The sequence below is a fragment of the Bubalus bubalis genome, chromosome 18, assembly GCF_019923935.1.
Source record: "Bubalus bubalis isolate 160015118507 breed Murrah chromosome 18, NDDB_SH_1, whole genome shotgun sequence".
NCBI classification, from domain to species: domain Eukaryota; kingdom Metazoa; phylum Chordata; class Mammalia; order Artiodactyla; family Bovidae; genus Bubalus; species Bubalus bubalis.
The window spans coordinates 3,373,923-3,400,415 of record NC_059174.1 but is presented as its reverse complement, the minus strand read 5'-3'; the positions used below and the strand labels follow the sequence as shown (position 1 = coordinate 3,400,415).

General features: G+C 38.7%; 1 protein-coding gene across 2 annotated transcripts in view; it reads right to left on the bottom strand.

Moving 5' to 3' along the window:
* CNTNAP4 (contactin associated protein family member 4) overlaps positions 1-26,493 on the bottom strand; it is a 283,423-nt gene that overhangs the window by 20,634 nt on the left and 236,296 nt on the right. For both annotated transcript variants that reach the window (XM_045163204.1, XM_045163205.1), the window contains 6 exons: positions 19,670-19,840; positions 18,454-18,672; positions 4,332-4,571; positions 2,623-2,847; positions 1,156-1,289; positions 231-318 (listed from right to left, as the gene is read on the bottom strand). In XM_045163204.1, coding sequence (XP_045019139.1) covers positions 231-318; positions 1,156-1,289; positions 2,623-2,847; positions 4,332-4,571; positions 18,454-18,672; positions 19,670-19,840 — 1,077 coding nt within the window. The remainder of the gene's footprint in view (positions 1-230; positions 319-1,155; positions 1,290-2,622; positions 2,848-4,331; positions 4,572-18,453; positions 18,673-19,669; positions 19,841-26,493) is intronic.

The following is a 26,493-nucleotide window of genomic DNA, read 5'->3' as shown; positions in this document are numbered from 1 at the left end:
GCTCATCTTACAAAATGTCCCAGCTCACAATTACACACACCCCTGAGAAAGTACAGTTTCTGCCTTGATTATCATTCACTTCACAACTGAAATAAGGCAAGCGGTTTCTTTTGGCATGATGAATTTGTGTGTGTTGTGTGTGTGTGTGTGTGTGTGTGCATCTGGAACATGACTCTTCTGGTCCATGTTTATGCATCATGATTAGGCAAAAGGCCATTCCTTTTACTTACCTATAATCCTGCCTAGTACAAGGGATCTGACAGCACTGAGCTCTGTACCTGATGCCAGGTGGACTTGCCTCCTCATGCTCTCATCAATCTACAAAATTGTTACGTGAGATGCAAATATTCACATGGATGTTGTCATTGAGGACAGGAAGCAAAGGAAGACAAAAGAAAATTATAAAATAGGCAATTGTTAATATGGCCCCAAAGATTAGAAAAACAGAGTTTAAAGTCAGTCATTTATACAGGTGAATATTATTTTCTAAACTAATTCTATGCTACCCTCAGATACCAGTGCACTCTACCTTCTATCCCCTTATATCAATTTATTTTTCTCCACTGTGTAAGAAATTCAAATGGAGAAAACCCACAAAAAGATACAAGTTATCTTCATCTTGATATTTTTACTTAGCTGGGTATTTTTACTTGAGTCATTCAGCTAAGAAAGTTTCCTCTATCTAGAGGGCTGAAACATATGTGCTTTTCTTCAAAAGCTGGTAGAATGAATAATTCAACTTTCTCTGCTGTAATTCACATCATTTTAGAATTCATTCTGAAATTGTGATCATTAATTTCTGTGCAAGAAATATGGCTGCACGTACAGCCATCTGAAGTAAACTGGCTTCATTAGAGTAGCAACAGTTCTGCCAATAGCAGATTACGCTAAACTAAAAAGCACTTCCCACCTGAGTAAAGTAAAAGTAAAACAAATAGGAAAGTTTGGCAATTTTAAGTATCAAATACTATTAATCTCTTAAATAGAATCCTACTGCTAAAAAAACTGAACACATTTGATGGTCTATGATCTGTGTAAGGGTGGCCCTGGAAGAATGGCTTTATTTAATCTATCCATTATCCAGTTTCTGCTGCAGGTCCGTCATGCTGGGGAGTTTACTTGTAACCACTGCTTCTGTTGTATTTTCTCTATTACCTCCACAAAGACCACTGCTTCTTCTCTGTTGATCTTTACGTGGTGAAGTTGCCCATCGGCCATGTTTTTGAAATCAAAGTTAACAACATCGGGTTCTTGATATCTATTTAGCTTGTACCTGATCTGCAAACTTCCTAAAGTAGAGGGGAAAAGTTATAGTTTAGTTAAAATTGTATTTTTAAAAACGCCTTTAAAAAAAACCTTTTTTGTTACTTACTAATTCCTGGGGAAGAATTCACAACAGTTTATTTGGCTGTACACTTTCATCATAATTCCTAGAAGTCAGTTTCCATGTGAAATTGTACTATTTTCCCAAAATTAAGAGCAAATATGCTGCAAATAAGCAGGCTTTTTCTTGCAAATATTTAATTTGTCAAATATTTAATTAAGCATATGCAAATCTTTGTACTAGCCTCTGACTTAAAATAATAAGGTTTAATATATTATGAAATGTCAAACTACTGTGGAATATTGCAGTAACTTTCTATTTCTGTAATTCATCTTTCAAAAAATATGCCTACCATTCCTGAAATGCAACTGATGAGTGGAATTATTATTATCAAATACAGTTTTACTAAAGATAAGGAATATTTTTCAAGTGGTCATGGTTATGGAGTTTGGAATGAAATTAGGGTGAGATGAATAGTTTTAAGCCAAACTTACTATTAGAGTTAATACTACTCATTTAATTGCCTGCAAAGATGTCAGTAAATCTACTTCACAGGATATCTTTCAGTTTAACAAATATATGTAGAAAAACTTCAAGCTCAAAACATATATTGTAAGGAGAAATATACTTATTGAACGATATTTTTTAAAATTTGGTGTTCAGTGCCCTTGGGCCATATTTGATTTAGTTGAAATGATATATCTGCATGTTTGTATGTTCCTTCGTTTTCCTCACCCAGACAGTTTATTCATAAAGTTTTTTATCTGTAACCCAGATAAAGGGACGAGAACAACAACAGTAAGTGGGTCTCCGTAGCACACACGTGCTAAACCACACACCACCATCCTGCACTGGTGTGCTAGCATTTCCCATCACTACTTTATTGCCGAAAATCAGAACCAAGAGACTATTTTATGGACATCTTCTTATACATAATGCTAATTGGTTAACATTCTCTCAAAACTTCTCTACTTCGATTTGAAGGAAAAATTTTATACAAAATTTATGTATTTATATAAAATATTTATAATAAATATTTTATCTACATAAATTAAAAATTCACACAAAATATGTTAAATTACCAAAGCTATATGGCTATAAAGACATTTTAAGTATTTTAAATAATCCTTTTAGATTAAATTTACAGGACAGCACTGAAAAAACAAAACTGAATACATCAAACAGGCACGTTTATTTTTTTCCTGTTTGTAGTCTGAGAAGCAAGAACATGAGAAGTATCCATATTATTACGGATCTAATGCTCTGATAGTATTTTCTCTCATCTGAACAGCACTCACCGTTTTTGGCGAGGATAACTGAAAGGTACTCTTTATAAAAGGAACTCAGATAGAGCAGCAGGCTTGGCGTCCGTGTTGTGCGGAAGCTAAACTTGATCGTTTCCCTGCTCAGCCTGGTGTCACCATGAAACGAAGCCGCGTGGGAGCTGGAATTCTTACTTAAGGAGTAATTTTCTTGAAAATTGTAAATCACAGATGAGCCAGATCCAAAATAGGCAGAAATCTCTGAAATGATAAGTATGCTTTATGTTTAAAAAAATTGAAGACCAAGGATTATTCCATGGTCTCAGTTATGATACTTTTTAAATTTAAAAAATAACTATCCAAATTTTAAAAAATCATTTTACTTACATAAATGACTTTAATACTTAGGATTTATTCATTTAGGATTAGTATTTATTAATTTAGGATTAATATCCGAAATTCATACACACACACACACAAATATATTTGTATAAAAATGAAGAGGATGGTGGAAGGGGCAACTAGTTTGGGATTCCGGAGCTCTTCCCTTCCTCACCATACAGGGCGGTTGTTGAATGCAAGCTGCAGGTGATCCGCATGGATAATGTGGCAACATCTCCACTCAGGGCTTTAGGGGTTTTGTCTGTTTATTTTTACTATCTATAATATTCGTTTTAAATCCTATATACTATGTGGATGCAGAATAACATTCCCAATTACACTTTGCAAGATGACCTGGAAATCATTTAGATTCAGAAAATAAAGACATGCTCTTGTAAAGACACGGTCTTAGTTCTAACTTTAAACAGGAGAATTATAGAAAGACAGAAGCAGTGGTTGATTACCCAAGGTTGATTTTAAACGATAAGTTATTCCTGATAGAAAGTAGATGATTTGAAGAGTTCGTTTTGGCCAACTTTCCTTTAAACAACCCCAAATGTTTTCATTGCAAAGCAGGGATCGCTTCAGTTTGAGGCCAATTTTCGTTAGTCTCCTTCAGGTAAAGGTCCAGTAGTCCAGAAACACTTAAGTAAAGCAATTGAATTAAACTGGATGACAATTTTCTATGAGGAACTATGAAGGTGTAGCAAATGTTTGTCTATTCACAGAAATCTGTTCAGAACACTAAGTGCTACACTCAGCTTTTCCCTTCTTCCATGACGTGGATCAGTGAACAAGACCAGCTGAAAAATGGTCCACTGTTTCACTTCACCAACAGAAAGTCAGCATTTCACAGAACAAGGTGTCTGAGTATCTCTATTTTGTCACACATCGATACTCAATGGAAAAGTTATTTCTAGTCCTGTTTGCTAAATAATATTTGTTGGCTCAAACAACAAGGCTTCCCAAATGTCTTTGCATGGCTGGCCATCTTCAAAAATAACAACAATGCTTGTAATGATTTTAAAAATGAGAACTGCCCCCATGGGACTGGCTGTTGACACCTGTATTATTTGAGCATTAACAGTAGATAGAAAAGAGCAGATGGAGCAGCTGATACTTTATACCACTAGAGGTGACTATTAGAAGGTTTATCATTAAAAGACACAGTTTTTAAAGAACTGAGGCAAATATTTAAGTAATGAAATGTCATGGGCATAAAATAGGCAATTCCCCACTCCCCCCCAAAAAATGTTCAGGAATGGAAATATTTTTGTTTTAAAGAGCTACAAAGAAAAGAACTGCTGGAGGTTTTATTCACATTGGGTCGGTCTTGCTGTTGGGGGGACCCTTGTCACACTCACCGTCTGAGCAGAAGGGCCCCGCGTACGCGGAGGAGGTGCAGTCACAGGAGAACCCGCTGGGCTTCTCCATGCACATGCCCCCGTGGTGGCACAACCTCCCATAGCTGCTGCAGTGTCCTCCGCACCCCGGCTCCACTCCCGGGGTCACCCTGGCTCTTTCTTCCAGGTCCAGGGCCTCTCCGTTCAACTGCAGAGACCGAATGCAACCCAGGAAGCCCCTCTGTCGGGTGGCCGTTCCACCTACAAGGGAAATACTGCACATGTGAACATGTTCTGAGGTGTTTTGTTCAGGATTTTAAGACCAAGCAAGACTGAGGCCTCACAGAGGCCAAAATTGTGGCCTTAACAAAGAAAGGCCGGAGTCAGAGGGTCTATATGCTTCTCTAAGCACGATTTGTGACAAAATACTATTAAGAGAATTCATAAAGATAAAATTCATTCATTCATTTTTTCCCCAAAGGTTGAATTTGTTACAGATTTGTTTTCTAAAAGAGTTTTATAAAACTTTAAATTGGAGACTTTTAAAATCAGTCTGTTTTATTTTAAAGAACAAATTAAAGGCTCTATTTCACTTTCATTCAAAATAACAGTGATATGTATTGATATTCTTATGTAGAAACTAATTTTTTCTTGCAATTTTTAATAAGCATATATTTGTGGGTGGAGGAGGGCATGGCAACCCACTCCAGTATTCTTGCCTGGAGAATCCCATGGACAGAGGAGCCTAGTGGGCTCCCCTGGGGTCACATGGGGTCACAAAGACTTGGATAGGACTGAAGCTTCTTAGCACGCATGCAGGCACCACACATGTGGTTGTCCTTCATATTGAAACCTGATCCTGATGCAGGACAGCTTTCATTAGTGAGAATTATGAAGGAATCCTTGAGTTCTTCTAACTTGATTGTGCATTAATGCAATCTTTTGGTCATTATCCTTTCATCAAAACACGCAGCATCAGATTGAGCACCAGAGTATCTGCTTTTGTTGGGTGTATTTCCCAGTGAATTTTTTTCAAGTGTTGGACCAGTGCTTATTGTTTTGGAAAGATTCTCAACAACATTGGGGAAGTGGATTAATGGAGACACAGAGTGGTGTAACATTTACTGAATGATAGATAACAACATGCACTTAGCAAGCCGCCTTTGAAGAGGTTTTAAGAGTTTGGGAAGAATCAGACCCTGCTGTCCTAAGGCACTGGAGGAGGAAACGGCAGTCCACTCCAGTATTCTTGCCTGGAGAATTCCATGGACAGAGGAGCCTGGTGGGGCTATAGCACATGGGATCACAAAGAGTTGGACACAACTGAGTGGCTAACACACACACATCCTAAGGCAGAGGTTCTCAAACGTCAGGAATATGAGTATCTCATGGAAAGGCTTCTTGAAAATACAGGCTTAGGCTCCCCCCAAAATACTGATTGTGGTGGGCCAGACACAAGGCTGTGAATCAGACTGAGACAGTCACCTGACTCCCATATATAAAGCATCGTCTTAATAGGAATGAAACCTCTGAGTGCACTTGGACATACATCAGTGCCCAGGAATATCAATAAATGAAAGCTCAGAATTTGAAATAGGAAAATAGTGTCCTAATCTAAATAATCTGGGTGACTTACCCAGAAACACTTAGATGTTCTTGGAACCTCTGAAAAGGAGCTTCATCTTTTGTACAGCTGATGCTGTCTCACCACCAGGACTGCATACCCGCTCCGTACCTGTTCTCTCTTCCTAAAATGGGTTCACTCCCTCCTCCCTCACTTCATCTAGTGAGCTCCTAATCTAGTCCCATTTACGTGAGGTCTCCTTATTCTCAGAGATTAAAGAGGTGTTCTTTTTTTTAATTTTAAAACTAGAAAATTTCCAGAAAGAACCTACAAAAATATGCCTTTATCATCCAGCAAGCTTTACATTTGAACAATTTACTTTGTATATTACCAGTGTCTCTCCATCAAAATACACATTCAGTTAGGGCTATTTCAATCACACTGAAACCCCAGCATACAGACCAGCACCTGACACAGAATTTGTTGTTGTTCAGTCAACTCTTCGTGACCTCATGGACTGCAGCATGCCAGCTCCCTTGTCCTTCACTAGCTCACACATAACAGCGTTGCAATAACTATTTACAACTACAGCTAAATGAACATTAGTCATAACTAAGTATTAATACTCAATTAATTTACTGTTAATAATCAACACACTCATTCATTAAACTGATTGTAGTAGCAGCTGGGAGCATGGTGCTTCAAAAGTTGAAGAGAGGTACATTTCCTCACAGGGATGTTTGGGTCCCTGGGACTGAGAACATTGATAAACCTCAATGAATATTTCTGAATAAATTAATTCTATGCTTTTGCATAATGACATACCATGAAGACAAAACTAAAAGAATCTCTTGAGACTGAATCTCCTGGGACTCATGGTGTTACATAATTCAGATTCATAGATGTAATGGTCCCTATTCAAATGATTGTATTTATTTATTTTTGCCATTCTCACCAGTTTTTTTAAACATAACAAAGTTACATATAGTTCCCATATATATTGCAATTATTTTTTAAGTAGATAAATTAAGATGTTTATTTGGAGTTTCAATACCAAACTCTCAAAAATTCATAGAATGAATAGAAAAGTAGAAGGACATAGTAGAGCTGAAAAGCACTATGAACCAATTCAACATAATTAAGATTTATACAATTTTCACACAACAGGAGGATACAAATTCTATACAAATTCCCATAGACTATAAACCAGGAGAAACCAGAACATATCCAGGGACATAAAACTAGGTGCAAAATTTTCATCATCTACAGATATTGAGTCAAATGACGGTATTAAATGCCTATATTCAAATGGCTTCAGCTGACATAATTTGCACCTCTTCAATGAAGAATATGAAAACCTTAAGGGGGTGGGTGTCATATGCTCTATTTATAGATCCAGATTTAGTGTGGTATGGAGCCAGACATCGTACAATTCCAGGCTCTTGGGCAAGGCAGGGACGAGTTGATGTTATCCCAGAGTTTCAGAATCGCTGTCACCCTTGCTGCGCTCCTCCTACGCTTCCTCAGTCTTCTGCCATCCCTGGCGTCTCTCTGCATCCCTCATCCTCAGGACATCTTTTCCTTCCACATCCAGGCTGCTGCTACCTTGACTCAGTAAGAATGTCTAGGGCTCAGTCAAGTCTGTGACAGAGATTCTTGGGGCATCCTTGCTGGAGTTCTCTTTCCTGGGTAAGGAGGGTGGCCCGCAGCCTTGGTTTTAGCTCTGGCCCAGGCACTCTTTGGAGGAGGGCCAGATGCTATGAAGTCTTCATTAGAGGTGCGTATTCCTGGTGTATTTCACTGGCTTCATGTTACAGTATTTTAAATCACGGTGTAGAGTTTATAGTACACAGCACCACTAAATCACAGTCTGTTATGCATTTGTCACTCTGAAATATCCACAGGCTCTCTGATTTAGGGGTTTATCTCAGTCTGCCAGTGACATAATAACAACTAAATAACCTGGAGTCCAACAACTTAAGACATCCATTTTCATCAGCTCCAACTCATTCATTCTTGTTTGTTTTCTGCTGTTTTTGTTGCAGATGAGAGACTAGAGGCACAGACAAGTTCAGGGACTAGCCCGTGGGCATAGCTGAGAAATTTTAGAATAAACACGTTTAGTCAGAGGCAGAGTTAAGACAAAAACCTACAGTTGGGGACGCCTCCTTCCTCTCCCCACCAAAACCCAGTCAAAAAAGAAGAGTTCCATTTTCTTCTCCTCAGATCACTTTCAATTTCAATGGCATTTCAGTCCTGCTAGCATTATTTAGCAGCTCTTTTCTGGACACTGTCTGACACTGGAGGTAAAGAGTACAGAGTTACATACAGTGGGTCTTGGTCTCACAGATCTCACAGTCTAGTAATGGATTTAGGAAGGGAAACATGAGCATAGAAAGAGGTAGGAAGAGATACCAAGTGGAGAGGAAGGTCAGAGGATGGGGATAGTCACAGGTAGAAATATATGCATATACATGTGAAATGCATGCTTAAACGGCATTTGTAATAGTGAGAAGAAAATCAACACAGTTTGTAAATAAGATTTCTTGATTCTGTACTTTTAAAGAGTTTCGTGTGTATGTGCTCAGACACTCAGTCGTGTCTGACTCTTTGCGATCCCATGGACGGAAGCCCACCAGGCTCCTCGTCCTTGGGATTTCTCAGGCACGTAGTGGGCTGCCATTTCCTTCTCCAGGAGATCTTCCTGACCCAGGGATCAAACCTGTGTCTCCTGTATTGGCAGGCCATTCTTTACCACTAAGCCGCCTGGGAAGCCCTCTTAAAGAGCTAATGTTTGCCTAATTAAATGGCTTTAAACTACATTTTAAAATTACCAAGAAAATGTGATGTCCAATTAAATAAACATTTGCAGCACATGGGTATTGAAGATTTTTACTTTACCATGAGGCTTGAAGTTACTAACCTTTCATTTTAAGATGTAGCTGTTCAGGAAAACATGGTTCATGTAAATAGGGTTGGGCTTGAAAGCTTAATTACACATTCCAACGACTTCTCCAGGTTAGAGGATGTCCAATTAAAATGAGCTGCAGTTTGATTAATTGATTCTGGATGCTTCTGCTGAGTTATTATGTTTGGAACCGTCTTCCAATTAATTTGCTATCAATTTACCTGCCATACTGTATCAGATATAATGGATTCTGGAACTTCATATACACTGGGCATTTTGTGAAACAAACACCCAACCTTCCTGTGTGGATGAATACAACTGAATCTGTCCACTTACACCCGGTGTTGGGATACTGCACCTAAACAAGCGTGCTAGGTGCCTAGTGGAGACTGAGCCCAATCCTTTCATCATGTTCCATGAGCTCAGGAAGTAAGACTAAGTGACAGATGCTATTGTCACGGAGTCCAAGCTGGCTCTTTCCTATGCCAATTTCCCACTACTTCTGTGGCAGGAAGACCTTTAATTTTTTAATGGCAAATTATTTATGTTCTGTGCTCGAATATAATTGAGGATTAACTGGGAACTGTGCAATCCATCCAGGGGCCTTAGAAGAACAAAGAAAACAAGATCCCCCAAAATCCAAAGTTGCAGAGGCTCGTCGGGCAGAGGACAGGGGCTCTCTCTGAGCAGGGCACTCTGCAGAGAATGGCAGGGAGGCCCTGGCCACAGGCCTTCAACGGGGGCAGGGAAGTGACTGGGCATGCGGGCGGGGCTGGGACCAGGTCGGGGGACTGTGCTCTGCACACCACGCAACGGATCTTCCCAGCCATCCCCGAGGTCCGGGGGAAGATGCGGCCTTGCAGCAACAATAGCATCAGTTCGTGTAAGTGCTGAGGCCGGACGCCCAGATATAGTTTTGCCGTGGAACATTTCTTACTGAACAAAGCCCTGCAAGGCTGGGAAGAGCAGGACTGTCCTCCCTCAAGTTCAAAGAGCTGTGATGGCTGAAAGAGGCAGGTGGTGTAAGAAAGCATGGCACAGGCAGAAAAGTCAGTCACTTTTCCCTGAACCAGAGCCAGTGATGAGCACGGGTCCTGGTGGTAGCAGCAACAGGGAAAAATGGGTCTACTCAGAGTAAGGCCATAGTGCTGAGTGGTTTGACCATACTAAGGCCTGTTTTTCAAAGAAATGAACCTTGGTGCTATTCATCATATTCTCTGATCTCAAGAGATCCCATCTGAATTCTGATTTTAGTCAATGGTCACTCAAGATTTGCCACTGGACAAGGAAAAGTCCACTGGGAGCTTCTCTGGTTAATCATGAAAACGACATCTCAAAGAGAGAAGAAAATAATTGAAATAAATGATACGATTACATTACAGAGCAACACGACTTTTATCGCACTGAACTTTGGTAATGAGGGAATGTATTTATGACTACAAAGGAAAATTAGCCTCTAATAAAAATTATTCAAACTTCAAGTTGTTTGGCATTCTCTTCCTGTAGCTATATTTTAGCCTATCAAAAACAAACAGAAAGCAAAGAGAAAGAAATCTAGATTATATTATAATTAAGAACTTCTGCTCATCAAAAGACATCAGCAATGTGAAAATGCAAACCGAAAAGGAAAATATCTATAATAAATGAATCTGTAAAGGACTCATCCACTATATATATAAAGAACTTCTGAATTTTTCTTAAAAGAAGACAACCCTGTAGAAAATGGGCAACAGATCTGAACAGCCACTTCAAAAAGGATGATATCCAAATGGCCAACAGAGATTTGGCAGTGTCTCCTAATGCTCGACATATGCTTATTCCTATGACCCAGTATGGAGAAGGCAATGGCCCAGTAATTCCACCCCTAGGTACACAACAAACAGGTATACAAGCATATGTTCACCAGAAGACCAGCGCACGGCTGTACTTGTAATGTGCAACTTTGAAAGTATGCAAACATCCATCCGCAGTAAATAAATATATCTTTGTTCTGGTACTGTCCTGGTACTTCCCTGTGGCTCAGTTGGTAAAGAATCCACCTGCAATGCGAGAGACCTGGGTTCAATCCCTGGGTTGGGAAGATCCCCTGGAGAAGGGAGCAGCTTCCCACTCCAGTATTCTTGGGCTTCCCTGTGGCTCAGCTGGTAAAGAATCCACCTGCAATGCGAGAGACCTGGGTTCAATCCCTGGGTTGGGAAGATCCCCTGGGGAAGGGAAAGGCTACCCACTCCAGTATTCTGGCCAGGAGAGTTCCATGGATTGTAAAGTCCACGGGGTTGCAAAGAGTCGGACACGACGGAGCGACTTTCACTTTCACTTTTCTGGTACTGTCAGTGTCCCCAGAGCTCCCCAGGCAATATGAATGTGTGACCAGGTTGAAAACCAGCCTTCAGAGCTACAATATGTTAGAGTCCAGCATTAACCTTTGGGTATGGTATTTAGAAACTGTTTGCTCAAGATAATAAATATTTGTAGATTTGCTGCAATTCAAATGCAATGCAAATGACTTCTGAGTCTATGTCTGGAGTCCTTACTTCTCCTTCGGGTCCTAGTCCCAACGTATTGAAATGAAGTTTGCCCCATTTAGAAACATTCCAGTGAAAGAATTCAGGCTGCAAACAAAAATTGCAGAGCTGGTTGAATGAAAATCAATTCAAGGCTAATTTAAGACGCTTCTAAGAAAAATGCTGAGTTTACAAACCAAAATAGAAAATGACCACTGTCACATTTCAGCTTAAAAAAAAAGATTGATTCTTTTCTCTGCATCATTTCCGTGGCTGGAGAATGGCTGTGGGTGTGTAATCACAGCAGCGACTCTCAACATTGAGTCCCCCATGTCTACAAGGTCAAGGGCATATGTTTACTACACCTATCAGCATTGAGTTGCTAAACTTATTTTTAAAGATAGGGAATAGCATCTCTGAATAGGACTATTTAAGACATGTCATGAATCACACAAAAACAATAAAGGACAGAGTGAAAGAATGTGAAAAGGTTGGTAAAGACCCAGTGCCATAATTTAGAACAAGATTGGAGAAAGATGGGCGACAGATAGGAGGGGAATCGTCATTTTTACACTAAATAGCAATGTGATGGCTGAGATTTCCTGCGGGGAGGGAAGATGTTCTACTGTTTCTCATCTGACTGTCACATCAGTGTTAACTTTTTCATACAAAGATTTCCGTTCATGATTTCATTACTCCTTCACTTTGCGTGCCATCCTACAGTTTAGATTAGTTGAAGATAGTTATGCTAATATCAGGAGCTACACGGATTGTTCAAGTTCTTGTTTTTTATAATTCTGTGGTATAGTTGAATCTCTGAAACTATATACCATTTCCTTATGCCTATTTCAACTGCCATGTATAATTGCTGCTCAGCTGAATCACATTTTCAGTCATGCTTTCTATTTAGTTTTACTGATTTTGCTCAGAAATAAAAAGATTTTGCTCAGAAGCATTAGTCTTGCCTCAGAGTCTCACTCTGAGATGTGAACAGACTTTATTATCGGTCCTTAGAGGACAGAGTGAAGCAAGAGATGGAGAAAATACACTGGTTTCCTTCATGTTATCCTATTGCAGTGCTCGCTTCTGCTGCTGCTGCTGCTAAGTCGCTTCAGTCATGTCTGACTCTGTGAAACCCCATAGACGGCAGCCCACCAGGCTCCCCCGTCCCTGGGATTTCCAGGCAAGAACACTGGAGTGGGTTGCCATTTCCTTCTCCAATGCATGAAAGTGAAAACTGAAAGTGAAGTCCCTCAGTCGTGTCTGACTCTTAGCGACCCCATGGACTGCAGCCTTCCAGGCTCCTCCGTCCCTGGGATTTTCCAGGCAAGAGTACTGGAGTGGGGTGCCATTGTCTTCTCCAACTCACTTCTGAAAGGCTGCCAAAACCTCTCATCTCAAAAAAAGGTAACGTAAATCAACATAGACCTGGCAATGGTAGCACAGGCAGCTGGAGAAGATAATTTAAATCAAGATTAACATATATTCAAATATCTGCAATGTTTTACTTGTAGGGAAAAGTGTTAAAGAGAGTATCTTAAACAAGCAAATTTCTACATTGTTGAAAGTTCTACTGTTTCATATTTGTAGTACTACAAAATAACTTTATTTGGTATTTGAAATATTCCACAATGGGTTTACTGTTTTGTGTTCTGCTGCTGCTGCTAAGTCACTTCAGTTGGGTCCAACTCTGTGTGACCTCATAGACAGCAGCCCACCAGGTTCCCTCATCCCTGGGATTCTCCAGGCAAGTATACTGGAGTGGGATGCCATTTCCTTCTCCAATGCATGAAAGTGAAAAGTGAAAGTGAAGTCGCTCAGTCTTACCCGACTCTTAGCGACCCCATGGACTGCAGCCCACCAGGCTCTTCCGTCCATGGATTCTCCAGGCAAGAGTACTGGAGTGGGGTGCCATTGCCTTCTCTGGTTTTGTGCTCTATTTGGTTATAAAAAAGAAGGTGAATTTTTTTATAAAAACTACTGAATGCTGCAGTAATAACATAATCTAACTTTGACCAACTGATACACTAACCTTGGCCTTTCAGCTTTGCCCTATTTATAAAAATTGTGCTTCCACGTAATTTAAAATGTCATCATCATCACCATCATCAGTGTCTCAATTTAAACATTTTTATTAGGAGATAAAGTGATGCTGAAAACTACAGGCTTACTCTTTTCGATTACACTTACCTCATTTATTTGTCCTGATCTCCAAATACAAATGATAGTCGTTATACACCCTTGAAAATACTGATTAGTCATAATTATTTTTAATATGGATGGGTGAACTACAAATTAAACTCTTGAACCTGTAAGTAAGGGAAATGAAATTGCCCTTTAAGATTTTAGCCAGAAAATCAATTATATTGGAGTAAAGCAGAGATTTCCAGTCACCCAAGGAGTCAAGGCTCTGAGAGTTGACTTAACTCCAACAATGTGAAGGCATTAATATGTGGGGAAGCAGTTTCTAAGAGAAGATCCCTTTACATCTGTCATGTGCTGGCAAAGAACACTTGAACAAAGCAGCCCGACTTCCTGGTGACAGTGATGGTGGGCGGGTGGAACCTCACTGGGGAGCTGGGCTATTTTCTCTGGACTATGAAGAATACCCAGGGGTCTTTTCCAGGCCGGCAAGACTGTGGTTTGGACTGCATATGCGGGGCCAGGGAACAGCTTTAATCCTGCTGCAAGTTAGGATAAAGGAAGAAAACAAGAAAAGCTAACTTCAGATGAAATTAAAGACTGAGAAATGATGTGAGTAATTCAGAGAACTTGCAGAAGGATATTAGCAGGAGTAAATGGAAAACACTAGCAGTGATAAGCAACTCATTAGTAAGTGGTGTACACCTCCATTTAAGACATATCCCAACTTTCTATATCACCATCTCCCCTCTGGCCCAGGCTGCCACAATCTCTCTCAGGGACTAAAGCCATGGCCTGCTTCTACCTTTTCCCTACTAAGAGAGAAGGTAGAAAACAGAAATTAGACCATTCCACTAATCTGAGCCTTTAGAATAAAATCCAAAGTCCAGACCATGGCCTTACAATATATAACTCGACCTTGCTTTGCACCATCCTCTCCTCCCACACAAATTCCATCCGCAGACACCATGAGTTACTCCTTAATTCCCAAAGTTCATCCCCACTGCCTGGAATTCTCTTCCTTTGGATGTTCACAGGGATTCCACTCCTACTTCCGCTGGCCTCTGTTCCAATGTAAGGTCCTCAGAGAGGGCTTCTGTGAATACCCCACTTGAAATAGAAGTCTGCAAACCAAACTGCCTGATGTCTTATTCTACTTTTACTTTCTGTATTTATTGTTATATGAAATTTTACATATATGTGTGTATGCAAGCTTGTGTGTGTATATATACATTGCTTTATATACATACATATATATATATATGGAATGCGAGGTCAAGTGGGCCTTAGGAAGCATCACTATGAACAAAGCTAGTGGAGGTGATGGAATTCCAGTTGAGCTATTTCAAATCCTAAAAGACGATGCTGTGAAAGTGCTGCACTCAATATGCCAGCAAATTTGGAAAACTCAGCAGTGGCCACAGGACTGGAAAAGGTCAGTTTTCATTCCAATCCCTAAGAAAGGCAATGCCAAAGAATGCTCAAACTATCGCTCAATTGCACTTGTCTCAAACACTAGCAAAGTCATTCTAGTTACTTGGAGAATTCAAAATTCTCCAAGCCAGGCTTCAACAGTATGAGAACTGTGAACTTTCAGATGTTCAAGCTGGATTAAAAAAAAAGGCAGAGGAACCAGAGATCAAATTGCCAACATACATTGGATCATCAAAAGAGTTCCAGAAAAACATCTACTTCTGCTTTGTTGACTATGCCAAAGCCTTTGACTGTGTGGATCACAACAAACTGTGGAAAATTCTTAAAGAGATGAGAATACCAGACAATCTCACCTGCTTCTTGAGAAATCTATATGCAAGTCAGGAAGCAACAGTTAGAACTGGACATGGAACAACAGACTGGTTCCAAATAGGAAAAGGAGTACGTCAAGACTGTATATTGTCACCCGGCTTATTTAACTTATACGCAGAGTACATCATGAGAAATGTTGGACTGGATGAAGCACAGGCTGGAATCAAGATTGCCAAGAGGAATATCAATAACCTCAGATACACAGATGATACCACCCTTATAGCAGAAAGTGAAGAAGAACTGAAGAGGCTCTTGATCAAAGTGAAAGAGGAGAGTGAAAAAGTTGGCTTAAAGCTCAACATTCAGAAAACTAAGGTCATGGCATCTGGTCCCATCGCTTCATGGCAAACAGATGGGGAAACAGTGGAAACTGTGATAGACTTTATCTTTTGGGGCTCCAAAATCACTGCAGATGGTGATTGCAGCCATGAAATTAAAAGATGTTTGCTCCTTGGAGGGAAAGCTATTACCAACTTAGATGCATATTAAAAAGCAGAGACATTACTTTGCCAACAAAGGTCTGTCTAGTCAAGGCTATGGTTTTTTCAGTAATCATACATGGATGTGGGATTTGGACTATAAAGAGAGCTGAGCGAGGAAGAATTGATGCTTTTGAACTGTGGTGTTGAAGAAGATTCTTAAGAGTCCCTTGGACTGCAAGGAGATCCAACCAGTCCATCCTAAAGGAAATCAGTCCTGAATATTCATTGGAAGGATTGATGTTGAAGCTGAAACTCCAATATCTTGGCCACCTGATACAAAGTACTGACTCACTGGAAAAACCCTGATGCTGGAAAAGATTGAAGGTGGGCAGAGAAGGGATGACAGAGGATGAGATGGTTGGATGGCCTCACCAACTCAATGGACATGAGTTTGAGTAAGCTCCAGGAGTTGGTGATGGACAGGGAGGCCTGGTGTGCTGCAGTCCATAGGATCGCAAAGAGTCAGACATGACTGAGCAACTGAACTGAACCGAACTGATATTTATATATGTATTTTTTTGTTTTGTCTTATTTGTCTTTATTTTTTTTTGGCTGCCTCTTGCCTTTTTCCCTGAAATATACTCTCAGGAAGGCAGAAAACTACCTTTTGTCTTAATAAGTGCTACATCAAACTAGCTGTGATTATTACTAGTTTTTTTGATACTAGTTTTCACCCACTTTATGCTAATTCAGTATAACTTTTTAACTATAATTTAAATTCCATTGAATCTTCCCAAAGGGGAAAGGTATTTTCATCTAGAAATAAAAAAACATGCTGATTTAACAGTAATATTGTAAATTGACAAATTTTGATGTTATCTTGCATGTATTATTCTATTAACTTGGTTGGGGTCCTTTCCTAAGAGTAGTTCAGTCTTATAGTAGAGGTAAAGATAAAAATAGATACTTATATGGCCTCTTGACAATCAATGATGTGTCTCTACCTAAGGCTGCAAGACTGTCTTTCAACATGAGTCCATTTTTTAATATAATCACATTAACCACTTCTATTTACTCAGTTAGCTGTGAGTAGGAAGGAGGAGACTATATAAAGAGATTTTTCTCAATAGATGTACTTTTTCCAAAGATCTTTCTTTCTGCTTTTCCTTTTAATTTTCAATGATTTTGAAAATACATTAAAGATTTCAATTTCTAAAACTTTATAATAACACGATCATGCTTGAATTTAACATATGGGAATGTAAAAATCCTAACCAGTATTCCCCATAAAGATAAAATCTCTTTGATCCTTATTAAAATTATAACACATGACTGATGGCAAGATTCAAGTCTGCCCTAATATATCATTCTATATCATAATAGTATTTCTATCCATTACAACTACCTGAAAACAAATTAAGGCCAGGGTTCCTATTAGACACAATACACAGTGACTCCATTTCTAGGAAGTTAAAATTCATACCAAGAATAAAAGGCCATGCCCAGGCAAACTGCAGTAGATTTCACTGAAAAATTCGAGGACTGTTTCAGCTTTCTCAAATTCTAAGAACAGGAAGGCTATTTCCTAGATCCTGACAGATTTTAAATTGCCATACCTTTTGCTGTGACCATCTCTTATTGTTTGTAACTCAAGAAATATCTGTGTCGATTTCCTGACTGAGCTTCTAGCATGTTATTAAAAGAAAAGTTATGTATTTCCTCTCATGTTTTCTTTATTATTTCCATACCTTTTAATCAGCTTCATCCTTCCCAGTGAGAAAGCTTAAAACAAGGCCATTAAACAAGAGAAGATGTAATGGGGATCTGATGAGAATTTTGCTCTAAAACATAACTCTTACAAAGGCTTGAAACAGTTTCTGATAATTTACAATTTATCCTGAGTGACAGTGTTGCTGTGTCCTCATTTACACTAAAATATGTGAAAAGTGATCAAGTAAGAGATAATTCCTTGAACTTCATGGTCAATAAGTCCTGTAATTAGCAAAGATGTAAAACAAACACACCCAGAAGGATTCTTCTATCAAATCTATAAATACCAAGTGAATGTAATTAGAAAATAAAGGAACAACATTTGGATATAAACGTAAAGGAGGTGATCAGAAGGCATCAGAAAAATGGGAAAATAATGGACACCAGTAGAACTGGTGTAACTGGTCAAACCATGGATGCTAAACAGTTTGCTCATGCTGGTTGTTTTTTTTTTTTTCCCTATCATTAGCTTGTTTTTGGCAGGGATCACTGGTTGGCGTCAGCTGGATTTACAAGGAGGGTTCTTTGACTAAAGACAACAACATTTAAAAAAAAAATTGGAACAAGTCACATAATCTGGAAAATTAAGAATATTTATGTTAAATTTATATGGTGTCCTATGTTAATTACATCTCAACAAAACTGGAAATGAAAAGACTGCGGGTTAGGAATTAGTCAAACACAAATGTGAATTTCATTACTAGGTGGGTTTCTGAAGGCAAGAGATTTCAGCCTCCTGCACCTCAGTTACCTTGTCGGTAAAACTGGGATAATATCCATTTCATGGATTGGTTATGAGGAAGTAGTCAAAACACCCAGTGCAGCCTGGAACACAGGTTCTCAATAAATGGTGGTTTGGGGGTGGTGTTATCATTATCTTATCAGTTCAGTTCAGTCCCTGCATCGTGTCCAACTCCTTGTGACCCCATGGACTGCATCGTTACCTACAGTTGGCATTATTTTCTTTTGGCCCATCTCTGCACTTACATCATACAATTAAAGACAAATTGTCCAAAGCAGGGCTTACCCACGAAGAGCTGACTGTTGAGCTGCAGGAGGACATGCCCGTCCGCTGGGGCCGGCTGCGTCCTTGGTGAGAGCTGATCCACTCGAACCGAGGCCTCCTTCATGTTCCTCTCAACCCTAACGTGGTGCCACTGGTTGTCGTTGAAGTGAGTGGGTGACTGCACCGAGATTTCAAAAGGCCCATTTCCCACGTCAAATGAAAATGTCACAACTGCAGGAGCTGAAGGGTCAGACATGAAGATTGCTCATGTTAGTGCCCATGGTGGGGGCTCAGTCTTCAATACCCTCGGAAAGAGCCCCATTGCATCAACACTCACTAAACATGAAGATAATGGTTTGTGTTCTATGGAAGAAACCAAGGATGTCGGTGCAGAATAGACATGGAACGAGACAGTAAAATACGTTTGCATTTTGGGGGGGAAATGGATTCTAAGAAATTCATCACTGGAGTTAACTGTTCATATTGACAAAAACTAAAGCTATTTGTTTGTTTAGTCTCTCAGTCATTTCAGACTCTTTTGCGACCCCATGAACTAGCCCACCTGGTTCCTCAGTCCATGGGATTTTCCGGGCAAGAATACTGGAGTGATTTGCCATTTACTCCTTTAGGGGATCTTTCCAACCTTGGGATCGAACCCACGTCTCCACATCAAAGCTATTTAGCCAGGGGAAGAGAATTAAATAGCATCTGGAATTTTATATAAAAATAATTTTGACAATGATTCAGGGTTTATTTAATTTCAAAAGCATGCAATATACATTTGATATCAAAATATTAGCAGTCTAAGAGGATAGCAGAAAATATGGCTGGTTAATTTAATTAATTTTTAAACTGAGCATTTGGATTTTTAAAAATGTTTAATTTTTCTGAATTTAAAAGACTTTTTAAGTTGGTTCTAGAGAATACTAATAATTTCCCCAAATTATCACGTTAAATATTAAATAATTTTCTTACAAAAAATGCTATCTTAATATCATATTTTTCTTCCCAAAGGACACAATGAAAAGATTTGGTTGATAATGTAGAAACACAGTACTTTAAAAATTAGTTTCAGAATTTACTCATAAACCCCTGGAATAGGAAATGGCTACCCACTCATGGACAGAGGAGCCTGGGGGCGCTACAGTCCATGAGTTAACAAAGAGTTGGACATGACTGTACACACTCATTACTCCTAAACAGAATTCCACAGACGTCTAAGGAAAACACGACTTACAGTGTAGCTCTATCCGTATGAAATCGGTAATCCCCAGGTTCTCTAAAAACACCCCAGATGAAGCTGTGGTCTTGAAGAAGAAAGACACATCCGCACTCAGCTCTCCATGGAAAGTAGGAAAATGGAGGTAGGATGCCTCGGTATTGAAGGAAGCTGAATTCCAAAACAACTCTGTTTTAATTTTAAGGGAAAATAAAAAAGGAAACAAATTCATAAAATAAATGACATAACTACATTTTCTATTTTTTGCAGTTTTACTATTAAAATATTGCTCATTTGTACAAAGCTGCTTTTCTTTTGTCTGTTAATTATGCAGTATGCAAAACATGAAAACATGATGAGAGATTTTACAAGGATTGGAATTCTGGGTTCCTTCCAACACAGGACAGGAATGGTGACCACTCTGAAGGTCTGAAAGTTCCATTTCATATGGAGGAAAAACCCACAGCCTAAATGCCAAGCATTGCCTAATGGTAAGATCTGCCAAGCATTAATAGACAATGTTTTTATAATTTGAAAATTGAAACACCTACATTACTTTAAATAACAAAAAGTCTTCAGAAGCTCAAAATGTTTTTCATTCTAACACTTCTAATTCATGTTTTACAAAGCTACACCCTCAACAAACTGTTTTCATTAATGGACTTTGTGATTTTTTCAACTGAGATTGGCAGTAAAAATATTCTCATCTAATTAAAGATCAAGACAGTACTTACTCTGTGCTATGCTGATAGTCTCACAGAGAAAATGCTCTTTTCATCCTAAATTATCTTTTACTCTGCTTGTTAGAGTGAGGGAAAAGGCTCTCAAAAATTTTTAAATGCTCAAAATAAGAAGGTGAAAGTGTTTCAAAATTGAAGTATATTAAGACATTTGCAAAAAATTATGTGGACTATATAGTTAACTATAATTTCTGTCATACAGAAATACAACTTCTTCACTTTCCCACTTTTTTTTTTGGCTATCTACAAATTTTCTTTTGAAAAAAATATTCTGGGCCTTACATAGCAGAAAATATGGGGAAAAAATACACATGCAGTGGCATGAAGTGACAGGCGTGAAAGCCAACTGGATACATGTGGTTGATGAGAAGCATTATTGGAGCAATGAACTATGCAAGTTGTCGACACATCAAAAAGAGATATACATCTTGAGTTTTAAGCAACTGCCTTCATATGTACTCACAACACTGAATAAAATTCGACTAAATCACCTTCCTGGAAGAAAGACTTATTGATCCTCTGAAGTTAAAACACAGGAATTTCAAAACAACGATTCATTATGCTAGTAGAGAACAGACACGGGTTAGAGTTAAAGTCAAAGACTTGACTTGGCTTCTATTTATTCCTTAAGATTGTCATTTCTTTTCCATAAATTCTGGATCCAGACAGTGTTTACATCTGTTGTATTTTTTCTGTATTTCCTATGGACCTGATTCAAAAGTCAATCCCCAGCTCATATGTGGACAGTTTTAGAGCTGAGTTTATTCAGTTGAGAATGCACTTGAAGGGACTTTTCTCTCCCTACAGCCAAGGGAAACTGTATATTTTCTGAGTATGTCAAACTTTGCCCTTATTTCCATTTTATAGCTATTTATACACCTACACATTTTGCTTTCTAAAAAAGAAAGCAAGAAAATGCAAAATATCAAGCCAGGGGTAATAACACACTGGTGTTCTTAACAGTTCTTACCTGATCTATTTTTAGAAGGAATTAAATGTCTGCCTGCTGAAATGTATAAACATTAAAATAAAGCTGTAACTTTAAATTATGGAATATTATTAAATCTTGCTCATTTGGACTGATTACTAAGAGGAACACTCAGAATTACTTGAAGGTCTAAATTAGATAATATTACTATGAGAATATAATATTCCATTGGCTTCATTTTTAAATCACAACTAACCCAATAGAACATCATATAGAGGGCTTCAGGGAACTGGTTCAAACAGAGGAACAAATTCTTTGAATTGCTGCTATCTTTACAATGAATGCTTCTACAGTAGTGAAAACAATTTATTATCTTAGGTAGTTTAAGCACTCTCCACACACCTCGTTTGTCTAGTTAAGTACCTTGTTTGTCTAGTTACCAAACCTTATTTTACAGACTCACAGTAGGTAAAAACTGAAGAACAGTTAACTGAATTAAGAAATTGCTCCTAATCCACAACAATTATAAAGAAAGCCAAGACCAATATTTCTGTGATCAAATAATGTTATTGGCATTTGATAGCTCAGCTCTTTACAGGCTGTGCCAAGAAACACCCGGGAGGATGTGGGTGGCCTTGGAGAAAGAAGGGGCAGGAAAGAGGAGGCGGAGCAGAGCCCATCAGGCACGCTGCAGCAGAAGCAGCAGGTCTTTCGAAGAGAGGATTTCATGGCTGGGGTGGTTTAAAAATCCCTGAGCTATGCCTGCAGCAGACCTGAATGCAAATGCCTACTATGTGAATGCTCTTTGTCATCCCAACAGAACATCATTTGCAGCAACACACATGGACCTAGAGATTGTCATACCAAGTGAATTAATTCAGACAAAGACAATTATCATGATACTTATACACACGGAATATGAAAATATGATACAAATGAACTTATTTGCAAAATATAAATGGACTCACAGACACAGAAAACAAACTTATGGTTACCAAAGGGGAAAAGTGGAGGGCAGGGAGGATAAATTAGGAGTTTGGGATTGACGTGTGTGTGTTAGTCACTCAGTCATGTCCAACTCTACAGTCCATGTCCCATGGAGCCTGCCAGGCTCCACTGTCCATGGAATTCCCTAGGCAAGAGTATTGAAGTGGGTTGCCATTCCCTTCTCCAGGGGATCTTCCTGACCCAGGGATCAAAGCCGGGTTTCCTGCATTGCAGGCGGATTCTTTACCACCTGAGCTACTAGGGAAGAACTCACATATGCATATTGCCTGCCTGCCTGCCTGCCTGCCAAGTCGCTTCAGTTGTGTCCGACTCTGTGCGACCCCACGGACTGCAGCCTACCAGGCTTCTCCGTCCCTGGGATTCTCCAGGCAAGAACACTGGAGTGGGTTGCCATTTCCTTCTCCAATGCATGAAAGTGGAAAGTGAAAGTGAAGTCGCTCAGTCGTGTCCTACTCTTAGCGACCCCATGGACTGCAGCCTACCAGGCTCCTCCATCCATGGGATTTTCCGGGCAACAGTACTGGAGTGGGGTGCCATTGCCTTCTCCCCATATGCATATTACCATAGATAAAATAGATAATCAACAAAGAGACCTGCTATACAGCACAGGGACCTCTACGCAGAATTCTGTAATCACCTATATGGGAAAGGAATCTGAAAAAAACAGATATAAGTATATGTAAAAATGCAGTATTCTAAGTAAATAATAATTAAGTAATAATTACTATAGTCTCAATTATATTCACTATAGGGTACTAGAGATATGGAAAGATTCCTTCAGGTATACCAGTTATTAACTTTCTAGAATTCAAAACAAATTGTATGAATAATAGGATTCATATATTTTTTTACATAGAAAAGAAAGATGTACCCATTATTTAATTCTATACATAAGGTAAAAAAAGCCCATGGGGGAAAATTATCTTAGTAGAATATTAAGATTACAATTAATTTTTTAAACATCTGTTTTACTAAGCTTTTATTTATATCATTCATTAATGATACTGATTCTCTTTTAAAAAGCAAACATATTTATAGAGACAGAAAGTAGATTAGTTGGTTGGGAAGATGGAAAACTGAAGATGACTTGGCCTCTTAGCCTTTTTCAGAGGCTAAGAGGCCTAGAGTTCTTTCTAGGGTAATGAAAATGCTCTAAAATTCATTGTGGCAATGGTTACACAATGCTATGAACACACTCTCACTGAATAGTTCACTTTATATGGTGAAGTGCACAGTATATGAATTACACTTCAATAAAAATATTTTTAAAAAGGACAATATTTGACAAATCAGTTGTTTTTTAAGACACTATGTTTTACTTTAAAAATCAAACTGCATAACATGCTAACACCTCCTTTCCTTCTTTCTCTCTTCTTTTTTCAAAAACCACTTATATGAGATATGCTGCTGCTGCTGCTGCTAAGTCGCTTCAGTCGTGTCCGACTTTGTGCGACCCCATAGACGGCAGCCCACCAGGCTCCCCCATCCCTGGGATTCTCCAGGCAAGAACACTGGAGTGGGTTGCCATTTCCTTCTCCAATGCATGAAAGTGAAAAGTAAGTGAAGTCTCTCAGTCGTGTCCGACTCTTAGCGACTCCATGGACTGCAGCCTACCAGGCTCCTCCATCCCTGGGATTTTCCAGGCAAGAGTACTGGAGTGGGGTGCCATTGCCTTATCCAATAAGAGATATGACTGACATGTAAAAAGCTGTACATATTTAGTGTATACAATTTGATGAGTTTGGTAGCACTACCTTTCTTAAAAGTGAATAAATTAAAATGAAAATACAGAAATGCTAAGGTAAGGGATAATTTACTAGTCAAAGGAATCTTTCTGAACACTTAAATCGTTTTTAAAAGCTGTACATATGGGTTTCTGTAATGAAAATTTTTACTTTGAGATAACCATAGATTTCCATGAAGTTGTAGGAAATAATAAAGATTCTGTGTACCCTTTACCTAATTTCCCCCAATGATAATATCTTGCAAGACTGCAGTCCAATACCATGACCAGGGCATTGGCATGGATATACTTAAGGCGTGGAACATTTTCATCACTATGCTTCACTCTTACAGGAACACCCTCTTCCATCCTGCCCTCAGCCCCTCTCTAACCCCAGGCAACCACTAATCTGTTCTCCACCGTCATTTGAGGAACCCTCTACAAATAAAGGTGTACAGCATGCAGTCTTTTGAGACTGATAATTTTTTCACTCATAATTATCTCTTAAGATTCACTCAGCTTGTTGTATATGTCCATAGTTCATTCCTTTTTATTGCTGAGTAGTGTGGCATGGCCTGGATGCTCCACAATTTATTTAACTATGTGCCTGCTGAAAGATATGTGGGTTGTCTCCAGTTTTCAGTTATTACAAGTCAAGCTGCTAGGAGCATCCTCGTGCAGGTTTTTGTACAAATAAGTCTTCAGTTCTCTGGGATAAATGCCAAGGGGTATAATCAGTGATTCTAATGAGAGTTGCATGCCTTTTTTTTTTTTTTTTTGAAACTGCCAAAAATGTCCAGAGTCGCCGTATCAATTTACATTCCCAGCAGCATGTATGAGTGATCAGTTTCTCCACATTCTGACCAGAATTTTGTGTTGTCACCATTTTTTTTTTTTAATTTTAGCCATCCTGAAAGGTGTGTGATGCACAAGCAGATAGAGGAAGGTAAAGAGGGGAGACAGAACAGAGACAGAAGAACGAGAAAAAGCAAGAATAGAGGAGGGGGTAACAAGGTGGAGAAACTTTAAGAAAATGAGATAAAGGAAGCTCAAGGAAATAAAATATGATAAAACCCAAGACTTAAAAAATAAAAAGAATTTATTAATGGTGAAGGGTTACCAGATATAGTGGAGCTTGCAAAATTATATTATATGATTATCAGTTAAAATGGAATTGATCCTCCTTCTTTCTAATGGTTTATATGTAGTCTGCCAAATGGAACAGGACTCTGTCAAACGGAAGAGAAATTAACCAAATCACTAGTCAATATCTTTTTCCAGTCTAAGAATACAACTTCTGCAAAGTTATTTATTGCCTACATGCACCTTTGATTATTTAATGCATTCTGGGCAGCTGTGATTTCTCAGACAGCTGAACAAGTCAATGCAGGCAAAATGAAGAAACTAATTTCAATGACAAGGGTTTCTTAGAACAAGAAACTTAGAACAATTTTTTCAAACCATGGAAGTTCTGAGGGTGTCTTGATTAGACATGAAATTTCAACTCAATGAATTAACTGAGAAGAACTACATTTCACAAAATTAGTAGAAAAATTCAAATGTCAAAGAGCTTAAAAAAAATACTACCTTGTCACATAATTACTGAGAGCAGAAATTTAGATCACGCTTACAACTCTTGAAACAGATTATAAAATGCAGGCATACATTTTACCACATCATATCCTATTTTAGGAGAAAGTTGCGGCACACAACACTGAGTTGTTAAGTTACTGACCTGTAAGGATAACTATTCCTTCAATAATTCAGTCAGAAAAAGCAAATCATCTCAAGCTGGAAAAGTCAATTAGGCCTCAGAATTTCCCACAGCAACATTAAACATTAGAAGATAAAGGAGCACTGTCTACAAATTTCTGAAAGAAAATGTAGCGAACCTAACTTTTTTTTTTAAGTATTAAGGTAACAGGTAAGTCTTACCAAATTTGAAAGAATTCTGAAAGTAAAGCACATACAAGCTCTTTAGGTGAAAAATAAAAAATTAATTCATAATGAAATATGAATCAAAAGGTGTCCATCAAAAGACACCTTAAAAAGCTAGAAAAGACAAGGCTGACTGAATCTCTTAGTGCAAGTCCAGTAGGATATTATGTACAAACTGCTGAAGAGTCGCAAAATGTGACTCAAAAACATTACATCACTTTCTTATAAGGTTAAATACAGGGTTACCTTATACTCCAGAAGTTCCACTCCTAAATGTATACTCCTAAGAAGTGGAAATATACATGTCCCAAAAAACACACTTAGATACAGATGTTCACAGCGACATTATTCATAAGAGACAAAAAGCGAAACCAGCACAAATGGCCAACCACTGATTAGTGGATGATCAAAACGCGGTGGATCCACACAAAGGGATGACTAGGCCGTAAAAAATAAAGAATATTTGATATAACCTACAGTATGGATAAACTTTGCCAATGTGATG